This window comes from Electrona antarctica (genome assembly GCF_951216825.1).
Source record: "Electrona antarctica genome assembly, chromosome: 16".
Classification (NCBI taxonomy): Eukaryota; Metazoa; Chordata; class Actinopteri; order Myctophiformes; family Myctophidae; genus Electrona; species Electrona antarctica.
In genome coordinates, this window is record NC_136797.1 from 32,136,297 (window position 1) to 32,153,026 (window position 16,730).

Consider the following 16,730-nt stretch of genomic DNA (forward strand, 5'->3'; position numbering starts at 1 on the left):
GCCACCTGCGTTATAATATATTCCACAAGATACGGTCCCGAGTGTCTTCTGTTGATCGCGGCAGTGACACTGGCCACAACACAACATCAGCTCTGTGTGTGTGTGTGTGTGTGTGAGAGAGAGAGAGAGAGAGAGAGCTGCATGTGTGACTCTGTGAAAGTGTGTCGGCGTCACAGAGGCGAGACTGGTGCTGGGTCGGCCTGTTCGGGCCATACTGCCGTTCCTGGCAGGGGCGCTCATGGGAACTGTTTCACAGCAGAAGAATAGAAGGAAGTGCCCCCTCCGCCACCCCTACACACACACAAATACACGTACATGCGCACCACACACACACACACACACACACACACACACACACACACACACACACACACACACACACACACACACACACACACACACACACACACACACACACACACACACACACACACACACACACACACACACACACACACACACACACACACACACACACACACACACACACACACACACCTCTCATCAGGGAAGTTTTGTGCAGCTGCCCTGGATAAATCCCGTTTGCTTACCCAGGTCTACACTACCAGGCTGAGAAAGAGGTGTGATAGTTTGTTGAGAGTGAAAGTGAGACTTGTCTCAATACTGTATATATGTGGATATAGTGTCAAGAGTATGATTGAGGGGGGGGATAAGAGTGAAAATAATGTATGGATGAATGGTTAAGTGATAAGGATGTAAAAATCCTGTATTGATTTGTTTGAGAATCAAAAAGTAGAAGCAAGAGTAGTTAAACTTCCACAGAAATGTTTGATTAGTATTGTAGCATCATTTGATCCACTTTAAGCCTTATTTATTAATTGACGTATGGCGTGGTGCTTGGCAGAAATGGTTGGTCTATCTCTCCAGGTCGAAAAACAGAATAGTAATGGTCTATGGCCAAATTTCATTATCAGCCTGACTTTCACCATTACACAGACAGATCCACTGTAGACAAGCAAACTGATATGCACGCACACACACACACACACACACACACACACACACACACACACACACACACACACACACACACACACACACACACACACACACACACACACACACACACACACACACACACACACACACACACACACACACCTCAATCATACCTCACACCTCGTCAGCTCCTGTCCGACCCTGCTCCCCCCTGGTCTGCGTCCAGACATTATGCTCTTATGTTTGTTATGTTTTCGCCTTCCATACTTCCTGTGCTTTTCCCTTCATTCTACACTCCGTGATGGAAACTCTCAGGTCTGTGAAATCGGACAACATCCCCTTCACTTCCAGTTGGGCCACATAACACTCATATTTTCGTTATCTCTATCGTTGGGGGAAATAGGTGGTGATTTATCAAAATTAACAAATTACAAATACCATCATGTCACTGTGGGAATAAGCCAATTAATTCCTTTAGTGGTCTAGCACACTGGTTCTCAATGTGGGGTCCGGGGACCCCCAAGGGTCCTTGAGGGCATTACAGGGCATCCCCAGCTAAATGGATTTGGTTCCTTCTGGACATAATTTCACACAAATCATTTACAGTGTAGATTGGGGTCCCAAACGTTAAAAGAATTGTATCAAAGGGAGGTCTGTGAAATTATAAATAATTGAGAATCACTGGTCTGGCACATGGGTTGCACAGCCAGAAAAAGAAACGAGCGATAGAGAAGGGTTAAAAAGAACTATAATACACTAGTCGCTACAACGCTATAGTCAAATAATAAAGGAGTCCCCGGTTTTAGAATCTCTTCATGCCAATAGTAATGACAGCTCTTCCCTGTTTGCCTTTTCAAAGGGGGGAAGGTTACCCGTCAAGCACACAATAAAGCATGAGAGGCCTTTTCCTCTCTTTCTCACTGCTCTGTTCACTTCTAAATAGGCAGAAGGACAGATTAGACGGAGGGGAGAGAAAGGGAGAGAAAGGCATGTCTTGGGGAGAGGAGAGAAAAGAGGGGAACTGAAAAACGATGGCGATGCCAAACTGGTCTTTAGGAGTGTGGGACCACTCTACCCCAAACAAGAAAGACTGTCTGTCTCGCTCACTCGCTCCCTCTCTCTCTCTCTCTTTCTGTTTTTCTCAATTTGACCTGAATAAACAGTTATCAAAGGCGCAGGCATCTTCCAAGCCAGTGAACATACAGGATTAGGGCTAAGGCCAAATGCAGGACCTGTAGTTAAGGTTGCACAGGGTATAAACAGCAAAGTGTCAGGAATGCAACTCTGAATGTAATTATACTCAGGATATTACTGTCTAATTATACTGGCATACTTATACTTGCAATCAAGACTAGGGGAATACTGGATGCTATACAGTAGTATGAATGATGTAATACTGTATAGACATTTTGTCTAGGAGGGGGAGGCCTTGCACAATTATTTGACCTAGTTCCAGGCTTGATACTTGGTAATGGTCTTAATTGAGGCCAGAGTTAGTCATGTTCCTGGTTTGGCTATACCGATATGGAAACAGCGACATTTTGGCTGACTTACATCAGGGTTCCTACACATTTTTACCAATGAATTTCCAAAACCTTTCCAGAATATTAAACCCAATTTCTAGGCTTACATACTATAACAATCATTCAGCGCAAAAATAAAGCATAGAATTCTCAACTCTGTTCGAGTTGCTTCCGATAGGCACGGAATAGTAAATCATGTTTTGGGTTGAGAGTTTTTGCCCCAACTGCCAGTGGCTACTGGCCAGTAAATATGCATAGCCAAATATATTTCAAGACCCTTGATAAATTCCAATTTTCCATGACTGGAATACGTTTTGTCTAATTTCAAAATATTTCCAGGAATTTCATGACCGTAGGAACGCTGGTACATTTGGAGGTAAACAATTATTCCATCGTTGCGACATTTGGCAAGCAGGTGCCAAGCACCTTTTCAGGAATAGAAAGCCTGCAGTTTCTTGGATTCCCCATTGATGATGTCACCGGTGGACGGGTTTCTGAACTGCCCTCTTATGAGACCGAGTAGAAAAAAGTTGCTATTTTATCATGATCATTAGTGAGGACCAATTATATGAAGATAGGTTGAAAAGTGGTGAAGTGGTCCTTTAACCCTTTTGATGAGGCTCTTTTAAAGTGACTGTACTGTATGTCTAGACTCAGAGTATAAAGAGGAAGGAAAACAGCTAGTAATACAGCATGTAATTAGATATTGGACTTGAGAATCTTTAAAGAGAGAGAGATTCTTGGATAGTATAAAACTCCTTTTTAAGCTATTTTTTTAAGCTTCCTCACTCTCCCTATCTTTCATATCAAGGACACAAGAGAGTTTCACAGAGTTTCATATACAGTAGAGCATCTTAGACCAATTGCTAACAACCAAGGGGGATTAGTCAGGACAAAAATTGATGAGTTCGGAGTGGGATTTATCAGTGCATGGTGGACAGAGCCGGACTAACAATGGAACTAGGTGGCGCTTAAGCGCCAGGGCCCGAAGCTTGCAGGGCCCGGTACGAGACTATAGGTACAACTGTTGCTTCTGTCGAAAAATATAACGCAACACAGGAACCCCCGCTAGTGTTTTTTGTCTTCTCGTCTGACAGTTTCTGTAGGAGCCTGATACTAGCAGCAAGGGGGGGGGGGGGGGGAGTCGGCCTGGGGGGGTTCCCATAGGGGGGTTCCCGACGGCTGCGCGTCGCTTCCTCCTCCGACAGAGGGGAAGCGAGTAAGCGACGCCCCCTCGCTCAGGAAGGCCCCCTCTCTCAGACCGACCAACGTGTGTTGTTGTATGCGACAATAACATAGCCTACAGCCTATGTAAGAGGAATATAAACACTAGCCTGGCTAATAAGCCAGACTAATATCACACAACACTGTCGCGGTATATCAGTCTGGGCTGGCTCCACTTGGATTTCATTTCCCGGGGAACATTTTCTCTTTGACGCAATTGGTCAGAGCTACTGTCAGTCAAAAGTCTCAAGCATTGAACGTCACTGTACCAAAGCCCGCCTATATTGCATACCGTGTCCCGATTGGTCCGACCTGTTCTCTGCTGTAGGAAAGAGGCGTGCTACTGAGCCTCGCCAGACCGTAATCCGCTGGTAGGCAACTTTTTTTTGCCAACGGCTGATTCGGTCTGGTTTATTAACCAGGCTATATAAACACAAGACCTTGGCGCAAAACTTCATATTTACCCTGCTCTAATGCAACAAAAGTGTGTTCTTACATCCTCCATTTCACGATTTCAGCACTCGTGAGTAAATTAATGTAATTGCTAATTTGCTATTATGAAAGTTTTCAGTGACGTTGCACCCACCACAACTTGGTTGCATTGTCGTCAATAATTAATCTATCTTTAAAACGTTCTAATATTAATATAGCATATTGACATTGTCTGTTGGTACACACGTTATATGGACCATGTAACAACATGGTCAACAGCACTGTTTGCAAATGTAGCTACATTTGTTGGCCACAAAGACAATTTAGACAAAACATGCTGCTGCATGTTTATTGTTAATGACTGTATTAATAACCATAAAGTAATCTCCTAGTCCTTACATCATAGTTTAGCAGAGACTGAAGTTGGAAAGGCTGTGCCCAGTGCGGCTGTGTCTTGTGTGTCAGCGAGCAGCGCAGGCAGTAGTGGATATGCGCTAAACGGCGAAATGCATGTTAATTAATTAATTAATTAATTGGCTGAATCTGTAGGGCCTTTTGATTTTGTGAAGCGCCAGGGCCTTGAGAGGGGTTGATCCGTCACTGATGGTGGACTCTGCCAATGGGCTGGATGGATGTAAAATATCTTCTTGTTCTGCTTATTGGTAGTCTCAAATCTTCAAGGACTCATGCCAGTGCTATGAAATGGTAAAATCTGATCTACAAGCTCACAATGCGTTGAACCTGTGACACACCCTTGAGCTTGTAGGTCTGTAGGTGCAACAAAGGCTTCAGTAGACAGGAGAACATGCACACCAAGTTGATTTATGAGATGCTGGCATAGTGGAAATTTAAATTAAAAAGGAGAAACTGCATACTCTGTCTCTATAAGAAAGTGGCAACTATATGCCATGTTGCCTTCCTCTTGGTCATCAAGAAAGAAACTTTTTTTTCTATTTTTACTTTAAGTTGTATGAACTGCTTTTAAAAAACAGATAATCGTGATCCTGTTTGACATGAAAAGTGAGTGCACACTGAGTCCAGGCAGGGAGCAAAGGGTCAGCTGCAGTCTTCTGACTCTTCTCAGACACTGACTTTAATCAAGAAGTGACAAAATCTGGGGGTCCCCAAAATATTGTGTGGGGTCCCCAGATGATTAGCTTCATGTGCAACATTGTTTTCTCATTCAACAGTTAACAAACCAACATACAGTATACGAGTGCAGACAGGGTATTTGCACATTTCTAACAATTGAATTACTTTGAAGACCTTTTTAATACCAAATTGGCCAAATTGTGAAATGTTACGTATAAGAACAAGCTCACAAAGCCTTTCAGTGTGAGGTGTAGTAGTTCGGCTATTTTCACAATATGTTTATGTGGAACCGAGTCAAACTAAATGTAATGCCTACAATTCCACGCGCTTGTCGGGGTCGCATCCTGAAAGGTTTGGGAACCCTTGTGATAGGGGACAGTAACGGCAGCTTCCAAGGCACATTCCAGGATATGTATATAAACGGAGTTTTCACTTTTCACCCAATCTTAATGTCTGTCCATCCATCCATCTTCAACCGCTTGTCCGTAGTCGGGTCGTGGGAATCAATGATTTCCAATCTAATGATTATTGATAAGTCTGGTGTGGTGTTTTGACTGTTGTTTTGAAAAGAATATGAAAAAAACTAAATTCAATGTTATTTTTGTGGAATCCACAATAAGCACTATTATAATAAAGGACACGTAATATTTATACTATAACCATCCACTTGAGTTATTATAACAGTTATTAAAACATTTCATGTATGTGTTTATTTCTTTATTACAATATTGTTATAGTGATTGGTGTAGACCATCCTCCCCAGTGATACAGGGGAGGATGGTGTGGCTTTACTATAATTTGTGATTTGTGATGCCAGATACTTTTTAAGTATGGTAATAGAATTGAAAATGATAAGTTGCTAAGGACATTAATGGGCGAAGAAATAAAGACAGAAGTACCCTCAGCTATTTCTGTAACGCATCGATTGCTCTTCAAGCACCTCGTGCATGTCAGGTATAAATCTCACCAATGTGTGAAGAGCCCGGTGCACTCAAAAAGTCCCAAAACTGTGTAAACTATTAAACGTATAAGTCTGAAAAGCCATTTGCAGGAGATATGAATTCGGTTGAGCAGGTTGAAAGTGGGCACTGGAGGATACCCCAGAGCATTCTAGGTGTTTCATAGGATGATGCCCACACAATGAGAAATACTCAGAGAGAGACCCAAGGGGGTGAATATGCAGTCATCTGAACAATAGGAAAGCAGCAAAAACGGTTTAACAAAACCAAAGGAGCGCAATAAACGTACCAAAGACCATTAGCATCCCTATTTTGGGCATGTCACTATAGCTGAAAGTTCTGTCAACAAGCCTAGCCAATATGCTTATGGCTTGTGAGCATGTAGATTAGTAGCTATTTTCCACGTGTGACACCATCATGACACAAAGTATAAATCTGGCTTAAGTGGTTACGCTTAATTTACTTTATTGCATGACCGTGTTGACAAAAACAACTGATGCAACATGTTTTCAGTAGAAAATCAGTCATTTTCATCAAGCAACATGGTTGATTGACGAAGTGAAGGATAAATTAGTCTGTGGATCTCTGTTCACTCTGTTAACTGTCTCCCTTGAGACCCCACACAAGTTTGGGACCAATCAGCTACCACTGTCATTCACCTCATGATAAAAGGGAAAGAGAACAGAGAAGGGGGAGAGAGAAAGTGAGAGATCAAACAACAGTTCCTTGTCAACAGGGATTGTAACCTCACTACAAACACGTGTCTTCATGTCGTATTAGATTAAACTAGAAAATACTGATGTATTGACACCCACAACTAAATTGTCTGTATTGGCTATCTTATATTGTTTCCATGATGTCTACCATCTACCTGCTCCACACAGACTACACACACATCACCAGAAGAGTCATGTTCTTTTGACTTATCCAGCACCTCCAATGCCATCAGCCACTCTGGCTAGTTGAGAAGCTGTCAGTGATGCAGGTGGGCCACGGCCTGTTAGCCTGGATTACGGACTAGGTCAGCGACACCGGCTCTCCCCTGTTCGCCTTTCCTGTTCACCCTCTACATCTGTGATTTCTGCTTCAACTTGGGTGCTTGCCAGTTGCCACCAACAGAAGTTCTTCATTTCTGTCTCTCCATTGTCGGCTGCATTATGGATGACAACGAGCATTACAAAGCCCTGGTGGAGAGCTTTGTAGGGTGGTGTGATAACGATCACCTCCAGCTCAACATCAGAAAGACGCAAGGAGCCGTGGTGCTGGACTACCGGCAGTGCACAAAAGAGGAACCCAAATCCATCACCATCCATGGGGAGGAGGTGGAGCACACATACACAATAAACTGGGCTGGACTGACAACTCCGAGGCCCTCTACAGGAAGGGACAGGGCAAGCTGTTCTTCCTGAGGAGGCTCCAGCCCTTCAACATGTGCAACAGGCGGATATACAGTCTGTAGTAGCCAGCTTACTGCTTTTGTTTATCTTGGTTTCGTTATTGATTTTTACTTTCAACTATCCAGTGTTTCACTCCCACAGTCCACTGCTGTACGACCTGTGAATTTCCCTCTAGATATCCATTAAGTATTATCGTATATTTCTGATCTTATCTTATCTTACATGACTAGCAGTTGTCTACTATATCTAGTCTTGCGTAGCCAGATGATCAGAGATTGCCTGCAGACTTGTAATTGTCAATCCTGCTCTGAGCCAGTGGAATACTGCATATATTCTAAATACTTTACACACGATATGAAGAGAAAAATGGGTCACAATTTTACGTCAACCCTGCTAAATTTTTCCCATGTATTTTTCTTGTCAATCCAATCCAATCCACATCATATAGCACATTTTACAACTCGAGGTTTACAAAGTGCAGCACAGAAAATCAAAAACTAAATACTGACTATATGAGCTAAAATCAACAGCAAAATCACACAGTAAAAAAAGAAACAAAATAAACAAGGAGACACATCACTGACGAAATAAGTGTCAGCAGCGTCAGCAGACAGTGAAACAAAACATTGACCATAGAAACTCTCAAACGGAATTAAAAGCAAAGGTTTGGAACTTAAAGTGAGATGGTGGGGAAACTGTTCTTATGAGAGGGGGAGCTCATTCCATAATGTGGGGGCTACAACAGAAAAGGCTTCGTTACCTCTGGTTGTTATTAAATGTGTCTTCTTTGTGACCTTAAGTTTCAACTGGCCCGCAGACCGCAATGACCTTGAGGGAGTATAAATCTCTTGAGTTCAGAAAGATACTGAGGTGACCAAACCATTCAGTGATTTAAAAACAAACAATACAATCTTAAAAATCAATTCTGAAGCGAACAGGGAGCCAGTGAAGTGAAGCCAGAATCTGTGCGATGTGGTCACACCTGCGGAGGAGGAAACGTGCCGAAACATTTTGGACTAAGGTCAAGGTCAACTCTAATCTACCAGTAACCAGAGCAGTGAGAGCACAACACTCCACTAAAAGATATAATTTTCTATGACTGTAATCTATCACACTATATCAAGTTAAATGTATTTCCAATGTCAAGTATATGTACACAGAATTTGTCCTCGGCCTAAAACCCCAACCTTGAGGTGCAGTGGCAGGCATTCTCCAGCGCCCATGGACCAGATCCAGATCTGATGTAACTACACTCTTATGGAACAAGACAGAATTTAGTATACTGGATGTGTATAATGTGAATAACAGGCCAGCAAACAAAAGCAAAAAAACAAGGCAAACTCTTTTCACTGGGATGGGGGCTCTTGAAAACATTGCTATTGTTGGTACACTACTTGTAGGTCCTACGACAAGCAGGCCTCTAATATTTCTGATTACCCAAAACACTACAAAAGAGATCATGACATTATTCACGTTTTGCCATTGCTGTCATTTTTGTACGAGTCCAGCCAAACTGACTCAGCTCTCTTTGGGTGCTGCTGTGAGACAAGGTCAACTGAGATGTGATTAAGTGCATAGCGTGTGCATAGAGTGAAACCTCAATCTTCATATACTGTAAAGTGGAGCTGTCCATCAACGTTTTAAAATGGAATCATGTGCATCTCGGGATCCACATGGCAACGTGGCTGTCAGACATCATAGATGTCAGTCATTATTACTCAATATGAATGAATATCCAAATTTGTCTTCCATCCATTATAAAATGCAAAAATTAGAAGAAAGTAGTATAAAACGTACTGTATGTGAAAATAAATTTGTAGAAGTTGGCCTATAGACCTTATGCAGACTGTAGCCAATGGCAGGGTAACAACGAGCCGCAATTTGCCATTGACAGCCCATACATCCAAACGTAAAAGTCCTATCTGATTGTATTAAACGATGTCAAACTCGCCAACATTGCAGCTGTACAAAAAGCTTGAATTATCCTCTTTCTAACTGTAAAGTGTTTGTTTCATAAAAACCCACTGTAGACATGTTATGAGCTACTTTCTCTCAAGAAATTCGGAGTTGGAGTTTGGAAGTACTTGTTGGATATTATTCAACAGCCCTGCATACCACCTGTTTTGAATTTGTACATAATGCAGGAGGCAGCAGAATGTTTCGTGGCTGAAAGCGAGCGATTCCAAACTCTGACACTTAAAAAATAATCACCTGCAAGGCATTTCTTGACAGAAAGTAGCAATGTCTACGGTGGACTTTTATGAACAAACAATTTGCAGATAGAAAGGATAATTCAAGCTTTTGGTAGAGCTGCAATGTTGGTGAGTTTGACATTGTTTAATACAATCAGATAGGACTTTACTGTTTAGATGACTAGTTGCCACCCTGCCATTAACTTATTGGCAAGATGGCCACGGTCTGCATAAGGTCTATAGGCAATGTGCTCAAGACATTTGGCACTGATCGGTCCAGGGGTTTGCGAGATTAGCTCAGGATACACTGACACACACAGAACCTTGTATAGACGGCTAGACTCTTTCAGAGCCATGCTTGTAAAAATGCTTGTCTGAGAAAAATAAGAAAACAAGATAACTATTCATGGGATGTGTGCCAAAGAGGTCATTTGCAGACAAATATAGGTAACTGGATCAGAATTGGGCAACATAATCTGTTTCCTGATCTCTCGAGAATAGCCATCGTTCTGGTCCAGATGTGACTCACATGCCATTGAGTATTTTTATGATCCCCCATAGTACTCCATTCACTGCACGCAGCTCCAAAGCATGACACAAACTGCTATTTTGGTTGCAAAGAATGTGTAACACATTCCGTGTTAGGTCTTCAATGCGTGTTTGTATGCATGGTGTGTCAGTGGCATTATCTGTAAAGTTATAGGTCAACTACTGTACTTGATGCATATTGAGTGTAGGTCTGTGTATCCATAATGAATTCAGAACTGCACAGTAACATGCGCACAAACCACAAACACATGCAAAGACAGGCCTATGGAGTCAGACACATACAAGCATGCACATTACACAAACATGAGTCCATAGCGAACACACACACACACACACACACACACACACACACACACACACACACACACACACACACACACACACACACACACACACACACACACACACACACACACACACACACACACACACACACACACACACACACACACACACACAAAAACAACATTTTGTATGGAAATGTATGAATGAATAAGAAGAGGAAAATGCAGTGGAAAAGTCAAAAGTCCAGTTTGATAGTACTCACCGTTAAGCATTGCATATTCTCAGGGTGATTGGTCTCGGGGGCAGCACCATGGTTTGACAACACAGCCTCTGAAACATAGACAAAAGAGTCACAGGCTGACACTGTGCTTTTCGAGCACATTTCTTTCTCACTGTCCGTTATTTCCCACTGGAAGCCAGTGCAAATTGCTCTCCTTCTGGACACAGTTCAAGAAAGAGGAGAGTCTTCAGAAATTTCTTAAACAGTTCCCAGGAGTGTCAAACAGTTGTCAAGGAAGAACAGATATAAGACAGCTGGGATGTAGACTTCATAAGCGCCCCCAGACTGGCATAGCTCAGTGAAGACTATAGCCATGAGAGAGGGAGAAGTGGAAGTGAGGACATGTAGAGAGAGAAAGAGAGAGAGAGGGAGGGAGGAGTAAAGAAGAGAAAAGGAACTCCTCACACTCCATTATCTCTTCGACTCAGGGCTCCTATGAGGTTGTCATGGTTACAGGGACTCGCCCCTGCCTCTGTCTTTTTAACCATTGCTCATAAAGGCAGTATTCAGCTGCGACCCTCTCTCTCTCTCTCTGAAACAGATGACTACTGCTTCGCTTTCATTTAAATTCTGTATCTCTTCTTTCCCCATATATACCTGTCTCCCCCTATAACTTCACACTCGTGTCTGGGATGTGTCTGCTTTCTGTCCCTAGAGTCAAAACCAAAATCTGCAGGGCCTGGAACAAACTCCCAGAAAAACTGCAGGTCTGCTACAACAACAAGAAGCCTTTTTTATTTTTATTTGCTACTTCTTTTTAGTGAGGCTTTTGATTAATGTCTTGCACTGTAACTTCTTCTTGTAGGCCTATGTCATTTTTTATATTTTTGAGGGGCCCTAGCCCTCCTATATACAGGTTTAATGTTTGTTTTTAGTTCAATGTTTGTTTTAAAAACGCCATTGACAATGAAGGGAAAATTTACATCATCTTGTCCCTAACACAAACATTAAATGCCATTAACAAAAAAGATCATTTAATGTTTTAGCCAGGGAGCCAGCCATCCAAAATTTAAGAGGACCTGTGATGTCATGACATATCCACTTTTCACATTTGTGATGACGGCTATCGCCGTTTTTAGGCCAAGGAGTGTTTTTCGTGCAAAACTAATGCTTGGAATTGATTCAGAATCATGAAAAACCCCTAGTTTGACATGTCACATGCTACTTAAAGTATGGTGAAATTTTGCCTTATATTGGTTGTCTATGGTATGGTATACAAAAATGGCCATAACTTTTTTTCGCGATGTTTCCGGCAGAGCAGCAGCAAGGGCGAAATCCATTCTGTGTTCCTTAATGACTAAGTGAATAGAAAAAAAACAAATAAAAAGTATGTCATGACATCACAGGTTAATCCTTAACCGTTGTTCTTTTGGGCCTGTGGCTCCCCGGCTATTTGTTTTGACACCACCATTACATCACCTAATCAACAGTTAGACTTTATACGGGTGTGAATTTTATTTTATTTTCAATTCTCTTCACTCAAATCATTTATTATTATATTCAAATGGCCTTTTATAATGTCTTTATTTTGTACTTTGTCTTTGCTTCAATTTGCTTTCAATTTCTCGCATTGCTCAGCAGGTATACTCTCTGGGAACATTCGGTTCGATCCCCACCTCCTCCTGGCTTTGTGTTGAAGTGTCCTTGAGCAAGACACTGAACCTCTATCTGCTCCCAATGAGCAGGTTGATGCCTTGCATGGTTTCCTCCCAGGTCAGTCTATGAGTGTTTGTGAATAGGTCAATGTAATGCACATTGTAAAGCACGATGGATAAAGGCGCTATAGAAATGCAAACCATTTACCAATTACTTCTTGCCTTGTTGAAATGTGCTATACAAATACACTTCGTGCACTGCCTTGGAAATCCGGAGCAGTGCTCTCTGCAAGGCAAGGCAACTTGTATACAACATTTAGACAGCAAGGCAATTCAAAGTGCCTTGCTGTCTACAATGTTTACAATTTAGGCATTTAGCAGACGCTCTTGTAAATCGCTCTGGATTAAGAGCGTCTGCTAAATGCCTAAATTGTAAATTGTAAATTGTAAAGTGCTTTACATTAACCATTAACACCTAAGGAAACACATAAAATGCCAATTATTTTATTATTAACATTTGAATAAATCTGAACAATAGGAGAATAATTACAGCGCAGAAGAAAACCTCATTAAAAGGCAGTGACAAAGAGAAAGGGCTTTAGCTTTGATTTAAAAGAACTGAGAGCTGTAGCAGACCTGCAGTTTTCTGGGAGTTTGTTCCAGTTATGTGGTGCAAAAAGACTCTTTATTCATGTTTTGTTCTGATTCTGGGTTCAGAAAAAAGACTTGTCCCAGATGACCTGAGAGGTTCATGTTGTAACACAAGATCAGAAATGCATTTTGGACCGTAAATCATTCAGTGCTTTATAAACCAAAATCTATTTATATTTAAATAGATTTAAATATTTTGAAATCAATTATGTGAGAGACAGGGAGCCAGGCTACAATTGGAGTGATATGGTCAACTTACTTGGTAGACTCAAGCAGTATTACCTGGCATGCCCCATTACTCCCGGCTACAGTGGTACCCAGTACTCATGGGTACCGGGTACAGTGGTACCCAGTACTATGGGTACCGGGTACAGTGGTACCCAGTACTATGGGTACCGGGTACAGTGGTACCCAGTACTATGGGTACCGGGTACAGTGGTACCCAGTACTATGGGTACAGGGTACAGTGGTACCCAGTACTATGGGTACCGGGTACAGTGGTACCCAGTACTATGGGTACCGGGTACAGTGGTACCCAGTACTATGGGTACCGGGTACAGTGGTACCCAGTACTCATGGGTACCGGGTACAGTGTGCCAATGCATCTACCGCATGGGCAGTAACACACAAGTTTCTTCATTCATACTGTAGAGTCTAATCCTTTAATCACTCCCAAACTAATCTGAACAGATGCCATGTGTGAAGAACAACCATACGCTAAACCCGTGAGAAGTTACCATAATTACGTTACAAATGCTCGCATGCACACAGGCACCCATGCATACTGTACACACACTGCAGACTGCAGCTGCACTCACACGATATTGACCCATGATATCACTGCAGGTTCACAAACACATCCACACCCTGAACATGCAGAAACAAACATCCAGGCACCCTTATGGACGCACACTGCTGCACAACACATCCACACCCTGCACATGCAGAAACAAACTTCCAGGCACACTTATGGACGCACACTGCTGCACATCACACTTATGGACGCACACTGCAGGTTCACAACCACATCCACACCCTGCACATGCAGAAACAAACTTCCAGGCACACTTATGGACGCACACTGCTGCACAACTTTTTCTTGGGTAACCTTAGAATCACCACAAAGGACATTCCCCCCCATCCCATAGTCACGGTTGCCAGGGTAACCAGGAGGCTTAAAAAAAGGCTTCCCTCACTTTTGAATCTAAGATCTCCAGGGATCTAGGGAAAGGAGAGGGGATAACCTGGCTGGCTTCAAGCCCAGAAGAGGAGCCTTTTGTCTAGGAAAAAAGAAAAAAGATTAATCACACTGGGTTTGAGGGAAGAGACACAGAGCAGCTGGCAACAAGATACAGCCAACATGAGAGGCATAAAGCTGGAGAAAGAAAGATGAGAGAGATACGGAGGAGGGGAGTTAACACGCATCGAGGAAGTGAGGAAGGCCGTGAGATAGCCTGTGCACAGGATTGACAGAGAAGGGTGAGAGATCAAGCCAGGAGAGAGAAAGAAAGAAAGAAAGAAAGAAAGAAAGAAAGAAAGAAAGAACGAAAGAAATTAAGAAAGAAAGAAAGAAGAAATACGGGGAGAGTGAGGGACACAAAGATTGATTGGAAAATAAGAGAGTGGAAAATAAGTAGAGGACACAACTTATAAAAGCTCAACCACTTGAGCCCTAGATGTATTTGATACTTTGAAAATAGCCGCTCTGCAAGCTCACAATGTGTCACCTCGCGGCGTCTTGTGAGCTTGTGTTTTTGAAAAAACAAGTTCTTTAATAATAATAATACGAAAATAATAGGCTTGCTGGAGTTCAAGTGGTTAAAGGTGTTGGCAGCCTGCCACAGTCAAGTCAGCCAGTCCTGCCACAGACCTGTCAGAAGATAAATACCCTCAGCTCTCCCCAAGTACCTCGCCACACCACTCACTTGACACCCAGCCTCTCTATTCATGTCCTTTCACTCGCAAACAAATAAACACTTAATGGGATCGAGCGGAAAAGCCAAGAAAGGAGGAGTTAACTTAAACACAGCCTCCACTTCTCCTTTTCATAGACCTTTGAGATCGCGTATGAGACAATAATTGTTGGCACTGATAACAGTGGTCAGTATAGTGCGCCCTTGGGACTCCATTGTCAAGGACAGGCATACAGCACAGTATTAAAATCTTGAGAGTTAAATTAACAGAGTGTAAAAATGGACCCATAAAATAATTTGCAGTGTAGCATATTCTGAAGACTGGCACAAAGATGAGTAGTCGTTAAAATAGCTGTCTCTTGTCTAACGTATGGACAATTACTGGACACATTCAGAGTCAAAGTGCCTGGTTTTGATATGGTATGAAGTATTTGATCAAAGACTGGTCAAGAAAGCTATTGCCGCGTATCTGGCGAAGGGTTAAAGCAGGGTTAAAGCAGTGGGTCCCACAATATTTTGGGTGGTGACCATTAAAATGCTGAATACGGTACATAAAAAAAAAAAAAAAAAAGGAATGGAATGGAATGGAATGGAAAAAAGACCATTACTGCTTCAAATGAATCAACAAACTATTCTATAAAAACTGAATTGTCAAATAATATAAGAAATGGGCAAGAATTGTGAAAATAGCAGATCTATAACCCCTCATCCGTTGCAGACCGTGTCCGAGTCAAACTAAATTGAATGCAAAAGTGTTTGTCAGAGTTGCAGTTTCAATTATGATTAATTTGGGGTCCCCCAATTCAAATATGATTATTTTTTTGGGGGGGGGGGGGGGGGGGGGGGGGGTCACGGCCTGAAAAGGTTCAGAACACCTGGATTAAAGTACCTTTCCACCACCATGAAGAGACTGACATTCAATTCCTCCACGGTGCCAACAGCTCGGCTGGGTGGCCCCAACAATAGCATTTGGCCATGGTGGGGGGTGGAAAGCCGGCAGGGGAGAGAGTAGGCTACTCTGTCGCTGCACTATAGCCACAGAACTGGGAGGGATGCCCTCCCAGTGAAACTCCTCACTGTCAGGTGAAAAGAAGTGGCTTTCGTCTCCAAGTGTATTCGGAAGAGACATGTTAGTTGCAGTATCTCTACACCCTGCCCAAGACCAAACAGTAGCGGTTGGCAGTGACTATAGGAAAACATATGGGGAATTGGCAGCAACTACACTGGGGAGAAAAAAAGAGTGCGTGTCATTGTAGTTTAGAGGAAGACGGCTTACTTGAAAGCTAATAGAATTTCAGTTTTTTGGAAGCACTGGGTTTTAAAAACAGGTTTAGGCCAACAACCTATTGCAAAGTGGCTGTATAGAAATAAATAGTAAACTATTTATATAATAGGAATGGGAATAAATGATCTGCTTCATGTGGGAATGAAGTGTAATCTCCAGAAATAAGATTCATGTGAAACTTTGGAGAGATATGTGATTTGATAAATCTATCATACTCAACCATTTTACTGCTTTATTGGCATGAGAAAACATATGTTTTCATTGCCAAAGTAATCTTCTCTCTCACTGCAATTTACTCTCTCGCTGTTTGCCAGTTTCAGCAGTAAACACTTATGTACATCATCAAGCATTAATTAGGATGATGAAACGTCAAAGAGGTCGACACAAAATGCC

At 42.3% G+C, this 16,730-nt stretch overlaps 1 protein-coding gene across 3 annotated transcripts in view; it reads right to left on the minus strand.

Moving 5' to 3' along the window:
- Positions 1-16,730, minus strand: part of rgs3a (regulator of G protein signaling 3a) — a 227,543-nt gene that overhangs the window by 165,923 nt on the left and 44,890 nt on the right. For all 3 annotated transcript variants that reach the window (XM_079524842.1, XM_079524843.1, XM_079524844.1), the window contains one exon: positions 10,876-10,943. In XM_079524842.1, the coding sequence (XP_079380968.1) occupies positions 10,876-10,943 (68 nt within the window). The remainder of the gene's footprint in view (positions 1-10,875; positions 10,944-16,730) is intronic.